This window comes from Halichoeres trimaculatus, unplaced genomic scaffold (genome assembly GCF_033239565.1).
Source record: "Halichoeres trimaculatus isolate MK-OKI-2021-1 unplaced genomic scaffold, fHalTri1.1 fHalTri1_scaffold_11, whole genome shotgun sequence".
NCBI lineage: Eukaryota > Metazoa > Chordata > Actinopteri > Labriformes > Labridae > Halichoeres > Halichoeres trimaculatus.
In genome coordinates this window covers 24,529,800-24,549,109 of record NW_027437189.1, presented here as the reverse complement: position 1 = coordinate 24,549,109, position 19,310 = coordinate 24,529,800, and the positions used below count along the sequence as shown (strand labels likewise).

Genomic DNA, 19,310 nt, shown 5'->3' with positions numbered 1-19,310 from the left:
TCTTGTTTTGAGTGTGCATAGGGGTCATTTACATTTAAAGAGGTTGTAAATCTTTTTTAACTAAACTTTAGCATGTCATCATCGGCTTTAATCATATTGAACATAATTATCCAACAACAAATTGTGGCCAGTGAAAATACTGAGTGGCTAGTAACTCAGGGATACCACTAGCCACAGTGGCTGGTGAGCAAAAAAGTTAATGTCAAGCCCTGATCATGATATTAAAATTTTCCCCAGGGTGTTATATTTTTCATTGTGAAATCAAAATAATGATTTAATTTGAATATTAACAGGATACAGTGGGCCTCAAAGACTCATGGTGAAGTCTTGTGGATTTCAACCCTTCTCTTCCATCTGTTATGATTTGACCTATTAGAGCTGTAGCTGGTATAGTGCTTGGGCTCAGGGAACTGAGAGGTTGAAGTGACAATTATGACAGTGGGGTAAGAAAAAAAATACTGGAAAGATGGATCTATATAATCTGCAGACAGTTCATTTTTATCATTTTTAACAATGAAGAAAAGTATTTATAAAGTATTTTAAGCAGCACAAGTGTGCAAAAGCACCACTTCAACCTAAAAAAAATGTGTGAACGTATTCCTTTTCCAAAGAAATCAGATGGAAAAGTTCCAACCAAAACCCACTCGTGGGATTCACGTTTACAAATAGAATTCAAATGGAGAAATTACAGATTTTTATTGTTCAAGATGTCAGCTGATTTAAGATTTGAGACATTTTGATGCCTCCTCATAAACTGTTGTCCCATCAGCATACAAGTATTATAAACCACCCTCTTTTACAATTCCTTAAATTATTCAAAGAATCAGTTTTTATTTGTGGATGTTTGCGAGCTTCTTGTGTTTGCATCATTAACTGTAGACTCAAACTTTCTCTATACAAGTGATTTTTTTTCTTTATTTCTCACACAGCATTCAACCTAAGGGCATCATTTGTTCTCTGGCTTTATGCAGCAGACTAAAGAAAAAGTCTTAATTCATATGCAGCAGTAGCTGGTCAGATTAGAGAACAGAGACAGAGTACTTAAAAGGCTAAAACAGACCCACATAGGTTTACTAATGTAAACAGACTACCCCTCCAATAACCCTGAAGCAGAGAAAGCATAACTGAAAATTTGTGCAAAACAATGCAACAACACTACTTTAGTTTGTAGCACTATGTAAACACACTGTCTTCATTGTGTCTAAGCGATGCAGTCGTGTTTTTTTCTCTCTAACTGGGGCAAACCCCCACTAACTCAGTGTCCCCTCAAGGAATACTGCATTAAAGTATCATACAGGCAGCAAAGTATTAGTACAGGCACAGACAGAATCCTTACACAGGCACGCTGGTGGTTCAGTTTCTTCAGATCAATCAAGAAAAAAGATGTCCAGCACTGATGAGGGGAATTTAAACACATGTACATATTGCAGTTTTAATCAATCAACTGTCATGGTATATACAAATGTTTCCAAAATGCAAAAAAATGTATTATTGATTCAATGTGTTATACCATCTTGATGTCTGAAAATGAATTGGCTTCAAATCTGTGAGTAGTTTGTTTAAAAAAGTGAATGAAATCACAGTTTGAGGGCCAAATAGGCACAATGTGACACACCTCTCAGATGAACACAAATAAAGTCATACAAAGCACCTTTTTATGTATATATAAAAATCTATAATGCACTGTTTCTCTATCATCTTACTTGTTATCTGACATATGTTATTAAAAAATAATGACTTCTATCAAGTAAAGCGCTATGTGTGTAAAAAATATGGAATGAAATGCTTCACAAGTTTCCATCACTCGTTTTTCTGTGGATTATAGGCTGGAGGAAAACATTCTTTTCAGACAGTCTCGTCTGTTTGATCCATTTCTGATGACACAACGTACAAAGACTTTAACATTTCAAGAATGTGGAAAAACTCAGGTGAAGTACTGCAAGCGCTTAGCTTTCCATTCCCTTCAAGTCACGTGATTGTAAAATTCACTTCTCTTCCTTTTTCATCAGTCCCACTCAGGCTATATCCAAAACTCTCTCTCTCGGGTTTTATTAATTATTTAAATTATCTCCCCCCTCCAACACTCCTGCCCCGTCACTCTCTGTCTTTACTTTTTGTAGTTGCCGAACTGAATTGCCAGACGGTCGCTGACGCAGCGGAAAGTTGCAGGCTGCACCTCCCAGTAGTTGACGGGATTACCAAACAGGCTGATGCCGTTATAGAATGTCCTCTTCATCCCAAATCCTCGAGGGCAGAAGTCGTCCACAGCCACCTGGTTGATGTTGTTGGAGTGAAGATACACCACCTGGGAAGCAGGAGAAGTTGAACAGTGAGAAGAGCAGCAATTGCAAAATGACTAAATGTCACACATACACACACAACAAAATATAATGAGACTTACTTGCAAGTATTTCATTTCTGGGAGGCCTTTGGGAACACGAGTAAGACGATTGTTGTCCAGATGCAGCTCTCTCAGCCTGGGGAGGAAGGACAGGCTGCCGTTCTCGATGTTACGAATATGGTTGAAGCCAAGGCCCAACCTGGAAAAAGTGAGGAAAAGAGGGAGACCTGAAATAGGCCACTGCACGGTACATTAAGTTCCTAAACTAAACTGCAAATTCCATGATAAATGTGTTTGTAAGAAAGGAATATTAAAGCTGGTGAGATTTAGCTCCAAAGTAGCTTGGCAGCAATCCTGTGACCGCACATTATTCCTCAAGAGGTGTTAAAAGATGATAAACTTAGACTGGAGTGTAAAAAAGGAACAGAGGAGAGAAAAGGGGGTCTGTGCTTTTTCTATGAGAAGTTATGAAGTCTGCTGTGGGGATGATAAGAAAGGTACACATCAGGAGGATGATAGATGATGGTGGGGACTGTTATTTTGTCTGGAGTGTGAAGCCCACACATGCAGTTATCCTGCTGCTTTTTAGTGATTTATCATTGTAATTCATATTATAACCCCTGAGGGGCACTGCTGACTTGGGATGTACTTCTTTAAAAACCAAAAGATAATCTGTCAGAAATATGTAAGAAAACTTCCCCAGGCTACAAGAAATGAGTTATAGCTAGAAATGACTATAATGAGGATTTGTGAAACGTGCTTTACCTGTACAGGTTTTTGTAGCGGCTCAGGTCCTCGAGCTCAACAGCCTGGATCTGGTTGTGGTCCAGGTGAAGCTCATGGAGACTGTCTGGGAGATCTGAAAGTCAAACACAACATCTGTAAGACTTCACTTTAGGGTAATTTACAGTGAATAATACTTTTGTTTTCCTGTCCTTTGTTGACAAGTCAACTCATGTCTTTCTCATGGATTCCTAAAGGAGTAGTTCAACATTTTCTGCTGACTTTTTGTGATGCTGGAAAACCATCATCACTGGGAAGCAGAAAGAGTTTGCTCACTTTAACCGTCCTCAGCGAGGGGCTGTGTCTGGATAAACTCTCCTGTCGACGCAGCTGCTTTTTATTGACAAGTATCCAGTTTTATGTTTTTTTATGCAGGTGCTGGCTGAAGTAAGGCTCAGCCAGGCACAAGAACTTCTTGAATAGACACCTAAAATATGTGTTGCAGTTCAGCCGTAGAGCACCTGTCGGTTAGTCTGCAGCATCATGCAGTAAAATATTTATATCTTATTTATATTATGATGCATGTTTGGTTAAAGTTAAATGTGAGTTGTGGTTAACTAGCAGCACTAACTCTAACTCATTGGTGCTTTGCTCCTAATTGATGATTTAAAATTTTTAAAACCACTTTATAATTCAAACGTCAGATCAGAAAACCTTGCTGTAGGGAAACTACAGCAAATATGTGGGTAAACAGTTTCAGTTGAAGCTAATTGGCTGCTTGTTTCATATCTAACATCTGGACCTGAAGATGATGTCAAAGTGGATCAGAAATTCACAAAGATGCTGAACTACTCCATCCAGCTCAATTAGATATCAGTGTTATGTTTTCTGAATATGTTTGTCATTTTTCCTGAACAGGTGAGTCGTTACCTTTTGGCACTCCTGTCAGTTTGGCCTCTGATATACGCAGATAGTTCAGTTTCAGTCCCTTGAAAGCACCAGGCTCGAAACCGCTGTTCTGGATGGGGTTTGCTCCCATTTCTGCAAGATGAAGCAGATTTTTGTGGCATGAAATAAACACAGTGTCTCTAATCTTCAAACTGAAATGCCAAGGCTGTGCAGAGGCAAAGGCAGTGGCGATCACCACATTATAGGAGCTTCGATGTGATGGATTTGATGAAGTCATCAGCGTTTCTGACCTATGCAGTTCATGCTGCCCAATCCTGCAAAAGTCCCAGCTGCCACCTTTTTGATGCGGTTCTCGTGGATCCTCATCTCAACCAAGGAGGGAGGCAAGTTCTTGGGGATGGTGGTGAGCAGATTTTTGGAGAAGTAAAGCTTCTGCAAGTGCTTCAGAGGCGCAAATGTCCTGGGGTGGACTTTAGAAATATGGTTATTCCTCAGAGACAGACCCTGAAAGAAAAAGTGAGGAAAAATTCAACATCCTCTTATTTTATTACATTTGAAAACATAACAACTGTGTGTGTTTGTTATTGCATCCTCTTTCTGTACTGAATGAGTTTGACTGAAATAAAACAGATCCGCAAAACACAAAGTGTCTGTTCACCTGCGCCGGATGAAAAATGGAGACAGACGTAAGCTAACACAAACAGCCCTCAATAGGGGTGTTGTTGTCTAATGTCATGTCTGAGTTTCCGCAGCTGCCAGACTTAATATTGCTCTTGGTCAGCGCTCTTGAATGCAGGTCAAGAGCGAGAAAAGCCTTTCTGACTAAGTGAGGCGAGGATGTGAGCTTGAATACTCCCTTTTGGCTCCAGGCTCTAACTTAATACAATTAAAGCTCTCAGAGCGCTGGGCAGTGGATGGTGAAAAAAGAAAGGAAATAAACCTCCAGAGGAAACGCGGAGTCATAATGATATTTCACACTACTTCAGCCAATACAAGCTGAGCTAACACATCTTTAAGAGGTGCTGATTTAATGCTGAGAGGGACATTAGAAGTGTGTCCGGAGAGCGTGGGTCTCTTACGTATAGGTTAGTGAGGCCTTTGAAGTCATTCTCCTTCAGCTCGGTGATACGGTTGTTCTGCAGGTCGAGGAACTTGGTGTCCAAAGGAATATTCTTCGGCACCTCGGTCAGACCTGAAGAAAAGGAAATATACTCCATTAAAAGCCTGCAAGGGTGACTGTGAACCAACACCCTGAATGGGAACACTTTAGGATATCTTCGTCACACATAGACTTTGGAAAATAAATAGTCAGTGTGTGTTTTAAAACCGTCATCGAGGTCTAAAAATCGACCAAAATACACTCCCACACAGTGTCAAATGAGCACTGTGGGCCTCCACATCTATTATTTTAATGAGAGGTGGATGTAGACACAACTGTGGAGGTCACACAGAGACGTCAAAGCGGCGCATAACCATGCTGGTTTGTCACTGACGAGAACACACACGCACACACACATTCCCCTGCACAGATGGGGACACCAAATGTTTTCCATCTGGTTTCTGTTAGACAGAAGTCACAAAGGATGTTCGTTAAACACCACAGGCAAAATCTCACATTAAATGAAGGGAGTGTGGCACAACATGAACACTTACTGTACAAACAGAGGAACACAACCTGTGTGTTAAAGTGTGAGGTGGAGATGACATTAAAGTTTTACAGCTTAACCGAAAGGCCAGTTTGTAAGCTGGTGATAATTTTGAAACAAAAGCTACAGATGGGTTGGGCACCAAGAATCCACCTGCATTGTTCCACTTTCCCTGAAAAAGTGACTCAGCACTCGTACCAACGCAGAAACCAGAGCTCATTAACGACACCACATCACAGAGCCACGTGGACCAGTGTATTTGATGTGGTCGCTGGAGCAGACAGGCCACTGTAAGCCAGTCCTGAAACCTCATCTGGACTGCGACCATGATGCAACCAGAACCGCCGGTGAGGGAGAGAGCGCCAGCTGTCCCACTGGGAATCAGTTTGCCACCAAACCACATCTGACCCACAGGACTCTACCCAGAGCTGTCCATCCTGAGTTAAGTTTGGATATATGGCTTTGGCTCTAATGGGCCACACCCTCCGTGCCACCACACAGGATCAGACCCTGAGCAACTCGCTGTGACACGGTGTCCCAACCACGACCGTACAGTGGCATTTAGGCCAGATTTTGCCTTCAGGGAGCAGCTATAAATGAAGTTAAGTTGTAGATGAAAGGTTTAATCTTGAGTTTTAAAATTATAAACTCCACTCTCTATCATCTCCTTGATTTCCTCCTCTCAGTAATAAGTTTTTACAGCTGCTGTGAGAGCTGCAGGATGCCACCAGGTGCATTCATGTGGTAGGAAACATTCACCTGGCGGCCAACAGCTGCAGCTTTCCACATGCATCCTGCCAGTTTTCAAATTTGTACCCCTGTGGCACACATGAAAAGATACCTGCAAAAACATCCACCCACACCCCTGATTATCTGAATCCCTTAACCCGCTTAAACTCCACAACCACAGCACTTCAACCATAACGCCACAAATCTTAAAGCCTGTACCACAAACTGAGAAAAGTAGCACCCTCTGTAACCCCAGCGCCCCTCAACGCGTACACCCAACATAATGCAGGGATGTTCACTGAGGGGAGACAGACGCCACCGCTGAAATACATCTGTTCTAAATAAGCACTTGACATGGCGGAAATTATATGCTTCCACTTTTATCCGCAGCAGTATGACCAGAGACAGTAAATATATAGAGCTTGTAAAATGATGATTCAACAAAACCGATATGTCTAAACACAGACAGCCTATTAGAGTTATACAGGCGGTGTGATGTCGATCCATGAATTTGACTGGATCTCCGTTTATTTTGGTCCTGTAGAAACAGGTGAAGGTAAAAGATGCACTTCTCACATCCACACAGCTGAGGAATTAAAGCCTCTGTTTGAGGCTAAAATAAAAGTCTAAAAACATTGACAAAAGTTTAAACTTTTATCGCATCCTTGTCTACACGAAATAAGCTTTTCTTGTGTTTTCAATTAAGTTACCATTTTATCTAGAATTTGAACCCAAGTGAAAAAAAAGTATGCTTATAATCTTTACTTCCTCATCCTGACACTAAAAAAAGCAGCCACATAAACTACATCTGCTACTTTTAATCCTTCCCTTCATCTCAAAACCTCTTCAAACTCACTCATTCATCCCTCCATCCTGCCTTCCTGTTTTGGGTTTCTATTAAACATCCTGCCCATGTCCCAGACTGACATGAAACAGCTCCTTAAAGACAGTTTGGAAACTATTAACTTTTCATCCCTTCTATTAAACACTCCCTCTGTTTGTCTGCTACTGTATCTTCCTCTCCCACCTCCATTCTCGTGAGTTGTATATCTTTCTAGTTAACTCCCCTCTGCTAAACTTTATCCACACCTAAAATCAGGAACACAAAATCCCTCAAAAGCATGCCTTCCCCAGTCAAAACACACCGGCATTATCTCAAGACAGAGAGGAATTCCTCACTAACCAAAGGAGGGGCTTTGTTCCCCTGAGCTGTGGGAGCCAGGCAAGGATTGGGTCATGCTCGCTTACTCCACTCATTTGCTTCCCTGTCAGAACCTTCAGACACACACACAACCACACACACACTTTAAAATGATGACAAAGCATCACACACTCTCACTGACCGAGGTCAGAGCACTGGACGACCCGGAGCTGACAGTGGCAGCCGAAGGGGCACATGTGTACGTCAGGGGGGAAGATCTCCTCCACAGCCGAGCCTTCTTCCTCGTCCCTCATCATCATCATCTTGTCGCTGTCCATACTGTCCATGGCAAAATCCCAGAAGCCTCTCTGCTCGAAGGGTAGGGCTGATGAGTGAGGGAGCAGGCGGGCCACGCAGATCAACAACAGGAAGCAACAATGTGGTAACATCTTGAATGCAAACCTGAGAACACAAGGAGGACAGCTCTGTTTAATCAGTTATAGATGCAAATCACCAATCAGCTGGTGGGCAGTATGAGCAAAGCTAAAAAAAAGTTGTATAAAAAACTGCATTATTATAGGTTACACTGATTTTAGTCAAAAAAGGACTTGCTTCATTTTCCCATGTGTAAGTCATTTGGGCCACTGTGGTATATTTTCCTTTATGAGCCAGCTTATATTTCCCCACATTTAACTCTGCTATGCAAAGGTTTTTAACATCCTGTCCTCCTTATGTCGGGTGTGTGACTGTTATGAGCCTTAAAACACTGTAAAAAAAAATAAAAAAAAAAGGAAATCTTATCAATTGTTTTTGTCTAGTTTTCAGTAGAAAATACCTTTTTAGACTTAATATGAGCCACATTCACCAGACCAGTCCAGAAAAATGTCTTGTTTCAGGTTATTTAAAGACAAAAATGAGGTCTGAATTTCATGTAACATGTAAGAAAAAACCTGTCAATGGAAAAAGAGGAAGGTTTCTTGTTTTAAGACATTATTCTAGTTTTAAGCAAATGCCATTGGCAGATTGTTTTTAGTTGTTTCAAGTGCTTCAGACCTCATTTTTGTCTTTGATTAAATAAAAAAGAAAGATATTTTCCAGACTGACCAGTTGAATGTGACTCATATCAAGTAAAATGAGAAAATTTTACTCCAAATACAACAAAAAAAACTTCATAAGATTTCAGTTTTTTTGCAGTGAAGTTCCACCTTAACAATCATTTAGTATGATTTCTGTTTGATAAACAGCACATTTCTTATGACATGTGAAACAAAGGTCATGAAAGGTCATAATCCTGAGTGGACTTAGCCTCTGGTTTTATAATAAGTCATTGGATATGTCTTAAACCTGCGCTACCTCTGGTGAGCTGAAGGGTTAACCAAAGCAGTCATCTTTGCTATAAAAAAAAATGATTAAGTGTAAAAAAAAAAAAAAAAAAAAAAAAAAAATGCAGTTCCTCCAGTGGCCACCAGATGCTGGCTCCAAAAGTCAAGTCACCTCCCTTAAACACAATATTAAAATGCATATTCCTATAGTAAGATTTCACACGATTACTAAGAAATTATTTAGGCATCAACAGCTTATTTCTTTGCTTACAAAACTGTAATGAGGGTCAGTTTAGGAGCAAAACAAAACAAAAATAAGAATATATTTTTCTTTTTTATATAGGAAACAGTCAAATGGTTGTAAAGAAGAACAAAAGAAAATTGTGAAGAAAATTGCATGAAACCAGTCAAAAATTGATCCAGCCTCTTAACTGATGGAACAGTTTTACTCTCTCTGAACTGCTAGTTTTAAAATTTCCTAAATTTACTGTGATGTTCATCTTGACAACAATCATGTTTTTAAAGTAAATCCCAGGTAATGATGCAGGGACAACCTGCAGTTAATGCCACAACCTTGGCCTGCTGTCAGCAAGCTCAGAGATGTAAGAAAGCTTTAATACGATCATTTAAATGCGTATGATCTGTTACCAAAGAACTAAGATGGTAATGCTAGAATATTTAAAAAAAAAAAAAAAAAAAAAAAAGGGGGGGGGGGGGGGTCACATTTCTATGACCCTCCCGTCATTTAAACTGTCATTTATAGGTCCACAGGACAAGAGCAGGATTTAAGCTCCCAGCAAACTGTGACTTCCTGACAGGTCATTCTGGCCAGGTGCATGATGAACAAGTGTACGCTGGTGGTCGGTGATAATTGACATTGGTATATTATGAAATGGTCTGCCTCTTCTCAAACCCAAACCATGCAGCTCAAACCACAACTCCCTGACAGGCTGAGCAGGAGCTGCAGGCCTGTGAGGAGGAGAAATGGACTCATTCCCCCGAGGGAAACTTTCCAGGACTTAACTGTGGGAAAGAGAGTCACTTAAACCGCAAGTGACAAAATGTCACTGTCTGCTTCCTGCACACCCCAGGAGAGTGAGGAGAGTGAGGCCCTCCACATCGGCCAATCAGATAGTGTTGAGACCATCACCTCAGCGCTGGAAAACTTTATTCCTGCAGTCGAGCTTTCACACAAAGCCACCATTCATTTGGAGGAAAAACTGGCTGCGGGAGCGTGTCTGTGGGAGCGTGGCTGTGTGAACGTACATGTGCCTGCATGTCATGAAACACAGACTCCATGATGTCATAGCTGCTAATTGAGGTCACCAGACATTCGAGCAAGTGTGTGTGTGTGTGTTTGTTTTCCCTCTTAATCCTCCATGCACTGACCTGACTCACACTTCAGCCACTCAACCCAATATCTCATTCTTAGAAAAACAAATTATGAGCGGGCTAATTGATCGTTACAGCAGGAAGCTGTGACCCTATAACCTGCGGCTAATCTTATGAACTACAGCCCATTTCTACACTGGACCCAGGGGTGACCTAAAACCCTGTAATCTCTAACCTTGTGTTAAATCCTTCTGTGACTCCAGCTCCATAATCCTGCAGCTACAAGATCTTGATGCCAACATTTAGCCTGCAAACAGAATTTCCAGGGAAGTTAAAGGATCCTGGAGGAGCAGTATTGTGGTTTTCATTGGGGAAGAAAGCAACTCTTGGCTGCCAGTGTTAACAGGACCTGGACATGGATACAAGGAGAAGAACGAATAACAAATACAAGAAGGGAAGGGGAATTTTGTGGGAGGAGAAACTAACAGTAGATCCTTCAGAGAGCCACAATTCACTTTGTACCCTGGGATATTTCTAGTTGCACTTACTGTTCACAAGGCTTTAGATGGTTTAAAGGGAGGGTGCAAAAATAAAGTTTTAGGGTCTTTTTAATGCCAAAGGAAATGCTTCTCATTCCACAATCCATGAAAAATGTTCCCTAAACAGATGCTGATCCTTTAAATTACAAACGTAGAGCCTAAACAACAACACAGAGAAGTCCCGGTATGTGAGCAGAGGCTGTTCATCTCAGCATGTGGGGGATGATCTTTTCAGTTCAACTTTGACACTGCTCAACACGTGGAAAATGTTCAGGATCATAAAAGCATTAAAAAAGTCTTTCTCCGAGGTTGTTTTGATGTGTTGCTTATGCAATCCAGTGCAATTCCAGGGTGTCTGTGCGCTACTCAGTGATACTCAAGTCTTATTTTTCAGGGGATTTAAAATCAGTTTAACAAAGAGCCCATGCACACAGTGGACCCGGCCTGGGAGCATAAAGAACTGGCCCCTGCAGCATCTGCATTTTGCTCTCTGCAACAAAAATAGCCGTCAAATTATACCATTTTGCACAGAAGAAAAAACACCACTGGCCTTGGCTTGGCCAGAAGAATGCAGCCAAAAGGACACAGCGAGGGCATATATAGTCAGCATCACACAATGACACGCAAACACACAAATGAGCTGGACATACACAGAGGACACCACCACCACCAGGCTTATTTATACACCTACAATTTCTGCAAATTGTGCTCTGCGACAATATGGGAGGTAGACATTCATCGTAAATCTAAAAATGTGGCACCAATGCTCTAATCTGTGGAGCCATTTTTTGCCGGTCAGACCAGTGATCTGTCAGACGGCTGTAGAGATGTGGCAAAGGATGGAGATGATGCTAAAAAAAAAAAAATTAAAAAGAAGGAGACAGGAAGAGTGGCAGACTGTCGTCATCCTGGAAAAGCTTGTAAGGCTTCTTTAAACACAACCTGTTGATAAGACTGAACTATATCCCACAATAAAGCAGTCTACACGGCCACAACAACCACTTTTATCAGAGCCTGATGTGTGTGTGTGTGTGTCTGTGTGTTTAAAATCCTGTCCTCTCCTACAGTAGAGCTGTCACACATCCGGTCTGAGACAAAGACAAACAAGGGCTCAGATCCTAATTGCTGTTTCCTTGGCTGCACACATGTGCCAAGAGTGGTTTAGAGGACGGCTGGACAGGCCATGACCCAGTGATGCTGCTGGTTTGGACTAACTGACGATGATCTGTCAGCTTTTATATGACTCTTAGCCACGTCACCTATGATCAGTGCTCTGCCTCGCTAATGGTCCAAAAAAAAAAGCGAAATTCATGCAGGTCAAAAACACATCCTACCTTTTCTGAGAGCAAGACAAGACTGATGCCTGTTCTTTGAAAATGTGATGTTCATCAAGCATATTTAGGTAGGTTGTTCTTGTTTACACTCATTCAGGCCTTACTGAAGCTCATTCTACTGCAAATTAAATCTGAAATGTATCAGATGAAGTTTTAAGACCTCTCTAGCGAACAAAAAACACAGGAGGAAATTCCCATTTGTTGTCAAAGGTGTGTTGGCTCAGGCTCTCTCTCTCACACACAAACACACACTCATAATGAACCCCCAAAGGTAGTTAAATCTGTCAAAGCAGGCACCAGAAGACAGACACCTTTGTGACAGACTAAATTCCAGTGGTTTACTTTTTCAACTCAAGGTGAAAAAAAAGAGACAGTAAAAAAGACAACAGTCTGAGATGGATGTACGGATAAATAGATGCCAACTGAGAATCCAAAGCTGTGGTGTTCCTGAACGCACCATCTGGTGACAATCAACCCAAGAGCATCAGTTGTTTGAGTTTCCCACAGTCGTTGTTGGAGATTAGCTTTACATTTCCTATATGCTCTATCCATCAAGTGCTGGGTGCCTGTCAGGCCTCACATCGACTGCAATTACTTTGATGTGGGGAGAGTTCTCACGAGGTGGCCTTCGTCCTTGTCAAGCTAAACAAACGTATGTTTAAGCTATAAGCTCTTTGGGTTGCCAAGAATAATTGAGCCCCAAAGAAACAACTCTCAAGTTTGTCTCCCACGACCACAGGCGAGAAGGCACCACTTTAGCCTCCCATGCAACTGTCAGTTCCTCTTTAATACTATGAAGAGCTGAAATCTCTCCTCCATGGAGAAAGTTGGCTTTTAACAGCATTGAAAACATTGCTTTGCTCAATATTGAACCATTTTGCATCCCTGTAAACCCACAAAATGCATCATGGCTGGGGTTATCAATCAAGGCATAAAGTGCTGGCTCATTTGACTTTGTCTGCGTAAGAGCAGCAGCTTTGCTCCTTGGTCTGTGCTGGCAGACTGTCAGCAGAGCTAAGGTGGGGCACAGAGCTCAACAAGTGTGCCAGCTGGCGCCACATCGCTGGTGTATTGGCTGCCGCCACGTCAACACTCAGCTCTCATTAACTGAACATGGTCCTTCAAAGAGATCAAGGTGCTGACAGGGTGCAAAATTTCTGAACCGTCTGAGATTGTGTGGCAGAGGATGAATTCAATTTTCACTCAACTTTTTTTTTGTTTTCATCCATGACAAAAAGTTTAGTTTTAAGTTTCTTTCTCAAAGCCTCAGTGCTTTTCTGAGTAGGATTTACATTTTTATAAACTCTAAGACCTAAAGTAGCCCAATGTTCAGATCACATAAAGGTTTGTTTGCTGTAAAGTAAGTGACCCAAATGAACACCCACAAACACACACTGAATTGTGCGTTTTGTTCTCAAAATCCAAAACCCACCATCATATTGATCTGGTCATTTTCCTGACCCTCATTTCCTTATGCCATGTCTCCTTCCCTCCACACACATGAACACACACAGACTGGCACATGCACACAAACACACACAAACTCATGTTGATGCTAGGCGGGTCCGGTAGGAGGACTCGGGTGGAGTTAACTGCCCCAGCCGCTGTAATTTGGTGACTGCTATCCCTAAAAAAAGGAACTGTTTGGCAGCTTCTCTGTTGCCGCCAAGCTTGGATGTGGTGGCAAGCTGCTCCACTGTGCAGAGACAAGGGCCTAGCCAGAGAAACACAGACAGTAGAGAAATACAGGAAGACAAAAAAAGGGAGAAATCAGTCAACAGCAGGGGGACAGCTGACTCGAGCGTCCATGCCTGTGGGCAGAGGAGCCTCATTCAAAGTATGTGGACTATTCCAGGGTCTGATCCAGTTATAAGTGGGCTGTGAATAGAGACTGGAACAATGGAAGCTTTTTTAGGGGTAAAACTGAACAATCAGCAGATTTTATTGTCAAAACTAATACACAAAGCTCTTGAGCACAAAGTGAACTGAAGTTTGGGATCATTTAACCACTGGTTTTGAAGAAAGAGTATTAGATTTAAAAAAAGATAGGGTAGAAAAAAAGCACTCTGAGGAGAAAGTAAGCCACAAGGGAAGTGTGACATCAAATCAACGAAGCATTCACCACAGAGACTGCTGCAGACAGGCAGAGCAGACAGTCTAGCAGGTGCGTGGTGGTCAGACCACTGGCCTGCTAATAGGCACCCAGGCTGTACTGTCAGGAAACAGACTGATTCAGTCCATCATTTTGGCTCCACAGCTAAGCACTGCTTTGTTTGTCTTTGTACAGTAAGCTTACACCACTACTAATGTAGCATGAGACGTCATCAGCTCCAGGAGTGAACGTGACCACAGATGAGTCTTTCCAGGACTGCACACTTGTTTGTATCTTTGTGCCAAAATAAGAGGAGAAGAGAAGTAAGCTATAATCACCATCCAGCGCTGTAAAGTCCCCTCATCACATTTTAATCAGGACACTGAGTACACAGAGGAGAAATTTGAGGGTTGTGCTGGCTAATGTATGCCAAACTGGGTGACTTGATTGGCACCTTTCACTGCAATTATTCTCCCCCCAAAAGAGGAGGATGCAGGAGCAGAATAAAGTAAGCCCCTTTAACTGCTTTGTGCTGCATTCAAGGTCTTAGGATGGAGTCAGAATTCAAAGATTCGAGGGGTCACTGAGAGGAAAGAAGAAGAAACTTCATTATCATATCGTCCACTAATGACTGCTCTTTTTGAGGAGATATTGGTGACTCACTGCGCCATCTAGTGGATCTCTGAAGTAAGAGCCGTTAGGAAAGGAAGCGTCAGGAGCGTCACACAACAAGTCGCACTTGATTGACATTAACATACGGGTATTTTCTGTTTTAACGATAACAGCGAGAAGCTGAACATCAATTGATATTTTGTTCTGCTTACAAATTTATATTTCTTAACATATTGATTATAAAACAGACACGTTTTTGTAGTTAAAATACAGCAGGTGAATTTAAAATATAAATGTCTTGACATCACTTGTTCAAAGTCACATTAACTTTAAAATACCTGTTGCAAGCCCTGCGTCTGAAAGGTAACGTCAGGTGTGAATCAGTCCCGGAGGGGGAATTATAGCTTCCTAAAATTGCAAAGCCAATCAATTAATCAATCTCCCTACCTTGTCTGACGGAAACAGGTATTAATTCCGAATTCCAAAAAAATAAAAAATAAAAAAGTAAAAAAAAATAAAAATGAAAATAAAAAATAGGCTATTGATGCTCGATGGCAGTTTTTCCCCTCAGTGCGTCAGATTATCCTGGAGTTAATTTATGAAACAGTTGTTCAACAGTTTCATCACATTGAGGGATTTTTGCAGTATTTCCCCGCGCCCCTCTTGACATCCAGCAGCAGCTCCTCCGCCTGCACGCTGTGCCACAGCGTTACGAACCGTGTCAGGGCACCGTGTGTGCTCCTCTCAGTCCAGACCGAGGAAATGACTGAGGAGAACAAGGGGGGTCAGGCCCATGAAGCTGACAAGCCAGCCTCCTTTCTCCCCTTTTTTGGATGAGGGAAGCAGGAGGAGGAGGAGGAAGAGGAAGAGGAGGAGGAGGGAGGCCTGAATGAAGTTATTTTGTGCCATTATGGCAGCTGGCACAAAAAATTATAATAAAAAAACGCTTGCACTCTAAAGAAGAAAGGGAAGGTAAAAGAAACACTGTACTCTGCTTGAACTTTGAGACTGAGGTCTGTAATTAATTGCCTTTGGTAATTAAAATGAAACACAGTCATTTTAACACTGCCACTTAAAACACAAGTCAGAACCTGGTATTGTCTGAAATTTCTCAGACTTCCAGATTAAGACAATGAGAGGTGATTGTGCTCTTTTATGAAATATAAAATTAAAGAATTACAATAGTGTGTCTCCACACTCCTTTATTTTTTCCATTTTTGTCTTTGTCCTTTTTGGTTTTGTCCCATTCCAGCCCAAACCCGACAGTTTTATGCACCTCTAATGTTACAAACGATTCCAATATGGACATATTACCACAATCAGCTCCTAATGTGGTCTAAAAAGTGGTATCAAACATGGCTGAGCATGCCGCAAAAAGCAAAGAATATAGCAGCTCTAGATATCAGCTAATGATTAAGTTCAAGAGGTGGAACCAGTGTCTGGCAGGAGAAAAATGGCATTAGGCACAAGATTTGTATTGCCTTAGCTGAGTCATGGTTAATTTGAGTCGTATGAATCAACACTATACCATCCACACATTGCTGGTTAACACATTTTTCTCTGATTAGTACTTGGAGAGCACTCAGACCCCACCAAAACCACGTGGAGAAAGTATTTCTAGGAGTGTGTTTATAAACATATGATTTTGTGTCTTCTCAGGCGCTTCTTCAATATTTATGGCAGGATGAAGTGTTTTCTCTCTTAATAACTGATCTCCTCCACATATCTCCAGCACCCAGAGAGAGGCAGTTTGGCTATGTGGGAACTGTCTCCACCTCATGGGAAGCTGGCCACTCGCAGAGATTTGCAGTCATCACATTATCCATGAGCTTTTTTTTTTTTCAGGACTACAAGCCTCAAATCAAAGTCAATGTCATCTTCACACACATCACAGCAGAAGAAGACTGACTATATTATCTGTATGTTTGTCAGTGAAAAGGCTTTCTGCAGCCTCCACATTAGTGCTGAAGCTTCACAGACCAGATCAATGCCCTGCAGGGATGTTGGCAGGGCACAGAGTTTTGATAAAGGTCTTTGTACATAACATTCCTCATTTCTCCGCTTCCTCTCTCTCGTTTTGTAGATCCAGTCTTTCTCTCTGTTTCTCACTCTTCATTTCCCTGTCTGCTTGCCTCTCTTTCTCTGCCTCTCACTGTGGTTTACTTGATTATGGTGTTGGTCTGTAGCTCGAGGGCTTGGCATCCAAATTAAACTCTTTTTGTCCTACCAGTGTACAGCTAACGTGTCTCCAGAGATTAGCGCACCCACTTGTTAGCTCTTGCGTGGGTGCTGCCATGGAGTGAGTGTGTGTGGAGGAGAGAGAGGAGTATTCACCATATTCACACAGTGGCTATTTTCCTCTCCGGTGCAGAAACACAAATGTTTTTAATGTAGTTCTGTTCTCCAGGTTTCAGAATCCTATCATTACCTGCAAATCTTTTGTTAGCAATCAGCCAGTCCCAGGTTAGTTTCACTTCCAGCTTACCTATATTTTTCTGGGCCAACATGCTGTTAGCCAATTAGCACTGCTGTTTGGTGTTAATTGCAGTGCACATTAAATACCTTTTAGTCTTTTGTCACATAAGACTACTTTACCTGTGTCACATGCTAAGAGGGGTACCTTATTGTGTCACATTGTTCACTAGCAGGGACTAGCATACATAGGTAAGCAGACCTTTTTGACGGCTCTATTTGGGTTAGGAGTGCAGGGTTGCCCTTCCTTTTCTCAAAATGAATTTAAGTGACCTCTGCATACCCTTCAAAGCTGATTTTTGTTTGACCTCTGGATGGCCTTTCGGTCATTAAAATGTTTAAGTGTAACCTCTTCATTCCCTTAATTAGTTTAAATGTTTTGAAGTAACCCCTGGATGCCATTAATTTTTTTAAATGCTTACAAGTGACCTCTGAGTGTCCTTTGAAGGAGACTGAATGTTATGAAAATTGTGAGGACTGGACACCCTTTCAAGCAATAAAATGTTGAAAACAAAATGAAACAAACAAACAAAAAGAGCCCTATGGATATCATTCTTGTGTATTAACCCTTTACAACAACAACAAAAAAAAACCTAGGAGCCCTTCCAGTCAATAGAATACCTCTGGGAATGCCAATGGGCTCTATGCACGCATCACTTCCACCCTGTCATGAGGATGTTTGTGCGGTTCTGGTGGCTGAAGAAACATCAGAAAGTGACAGTAGACAGAGATACATTAAGAAGATGTTTGCTTGAGTTGCTTTATGTGTCTGTCGATGACATATGAAGAACTATGCAGGTATATAGCACAACACCAGGCACCAACTTGAATAAAGGCTTCAAATTGCACGTTTTCATGACTTTACCACTTAAGGTAATTTGTAGGGATGGCCAGATACCGATACCAGGTATCGGTATCGGGCCAATACCAGCCTTTTTTCAATGTATTGGTACTTGAGAAGGCTGCAGATACCAGCAGCAGATACTCTAGGCAAAAAAATCTTACGTCGAGCAAGTCCTCCTCGTCACTAGTTGCTGCTAATTGTTGCGGTTTAACACCACTGCAAATGTGTGTCAGGTCCTTTCACAGACAATATGAATGAACCAGGAAGAGTTAACAGTTAAACTTTTTTATTTTGCACTTTGGTTTACTTTAAAAAATACTTAAAATCTGACAGTTGATAGTTTTTTTGTGCACGTTTAATATATATATTCTTAATATTGATCAAAAAAGTTCTAAAGTCAGAGAGAGTTGTTTGTGTTTTATTTGGACTTAATGGCAGAGTGACTGTCTTTGATCAAAATGACCTGTCACTGTTAATTGAAATTTTATGTATCAAAAGTACTAGTAGTATTGGTACTCTGTATCGGTGAGTACTCAAGAAGGAGTACTCGTACTTGTATCTGTCTGCATAAAAAGTGGTATCGAACATCCCTAGTAATTTGCTAACACTAGCTAGCCTGAGCTAGAAGCCTTGCTTAATCATGTCTATACATCTCTCTCTTCATGTGTTTGTACTATCATTAAAGTACAAGGTAAACACAGGGCTACAAATGAGATGTCTGTGAGAGCCCACCAATACATTACTCTCTCTTAAAAGAGATTCCTATTTGATACATTTAGCATGTTAAACATCTCTTAATAAATCAAAAATGGTATAAAAATGTATCGTTAACTTGAAACAAGGAAAACTGCATCGATATGCTAGCTGTTAGCACACATTGCTATAACTTGAGTTTTACAGTAGAATTTCAACTTTTATCACTGAACACACAAACAAATGTATATTTCTCTCACACAAGACATTCCTATTCAGTACATTCAACGTGTGATACGGGCCACAATTAAAACAGAAACATAAATATCAACATAAACACCAGGAAATGACAAAAATGCACAGTTTTGGATGTTTGGAAGAGGAGAATTCATTGGTATCATACGGACTACATTCTTTTTACCTCTTCATCTCTTTGTTTCAAATAACCCCAAACCGTATTAAAGGTTTGAAATGTGGTTCCCCTTTCAGATGATGATCAGCTCAGAATAATTTGTCAGTTCCTTTATTTGTATGATCTGCAGACCTTGAACACAACAGTACAACTTATCATAACATTTTGA

The 19,310-nt window shown here is 41.2% G+C and overlaps 1 protein-coding gene across 1 annotated transcript; it reads right to left on the bottom strand.

The window, feature by feature from the left end:
* Positions 1-752: 752 nt before the first annotated feature.
* bgnb (biglycan b) lies at positions 753-15,486 on the bottom strand. Its single transcript, XM_074681457.1, has 8 exons — positions 15,168-15,486; positions 7,692-7,951; positions 5,053-5,165; positions 4,264-4,477; positions 3,995-4,105; positions 3,107-3,200; positions 2,402-2,540; positions 753-2,305 (listed from the first exon to the last, which is right to left on the bottom strand). The coding sequence occupies exons 2-8, from the start codon at positions 7,936-7,938 to the stop codon at positions 2,108-2,110; spliced, it is 1,116 nt and encodes a 371-aa protein (XP_074537558.1). The 5' UTR covers positions 7,939-7,951; positions 15,168-15,486; the 3' UTR covers positions 753-2,107.
* Positions 15,487-19,310: the final 3,824 nt, after the last annotated feature.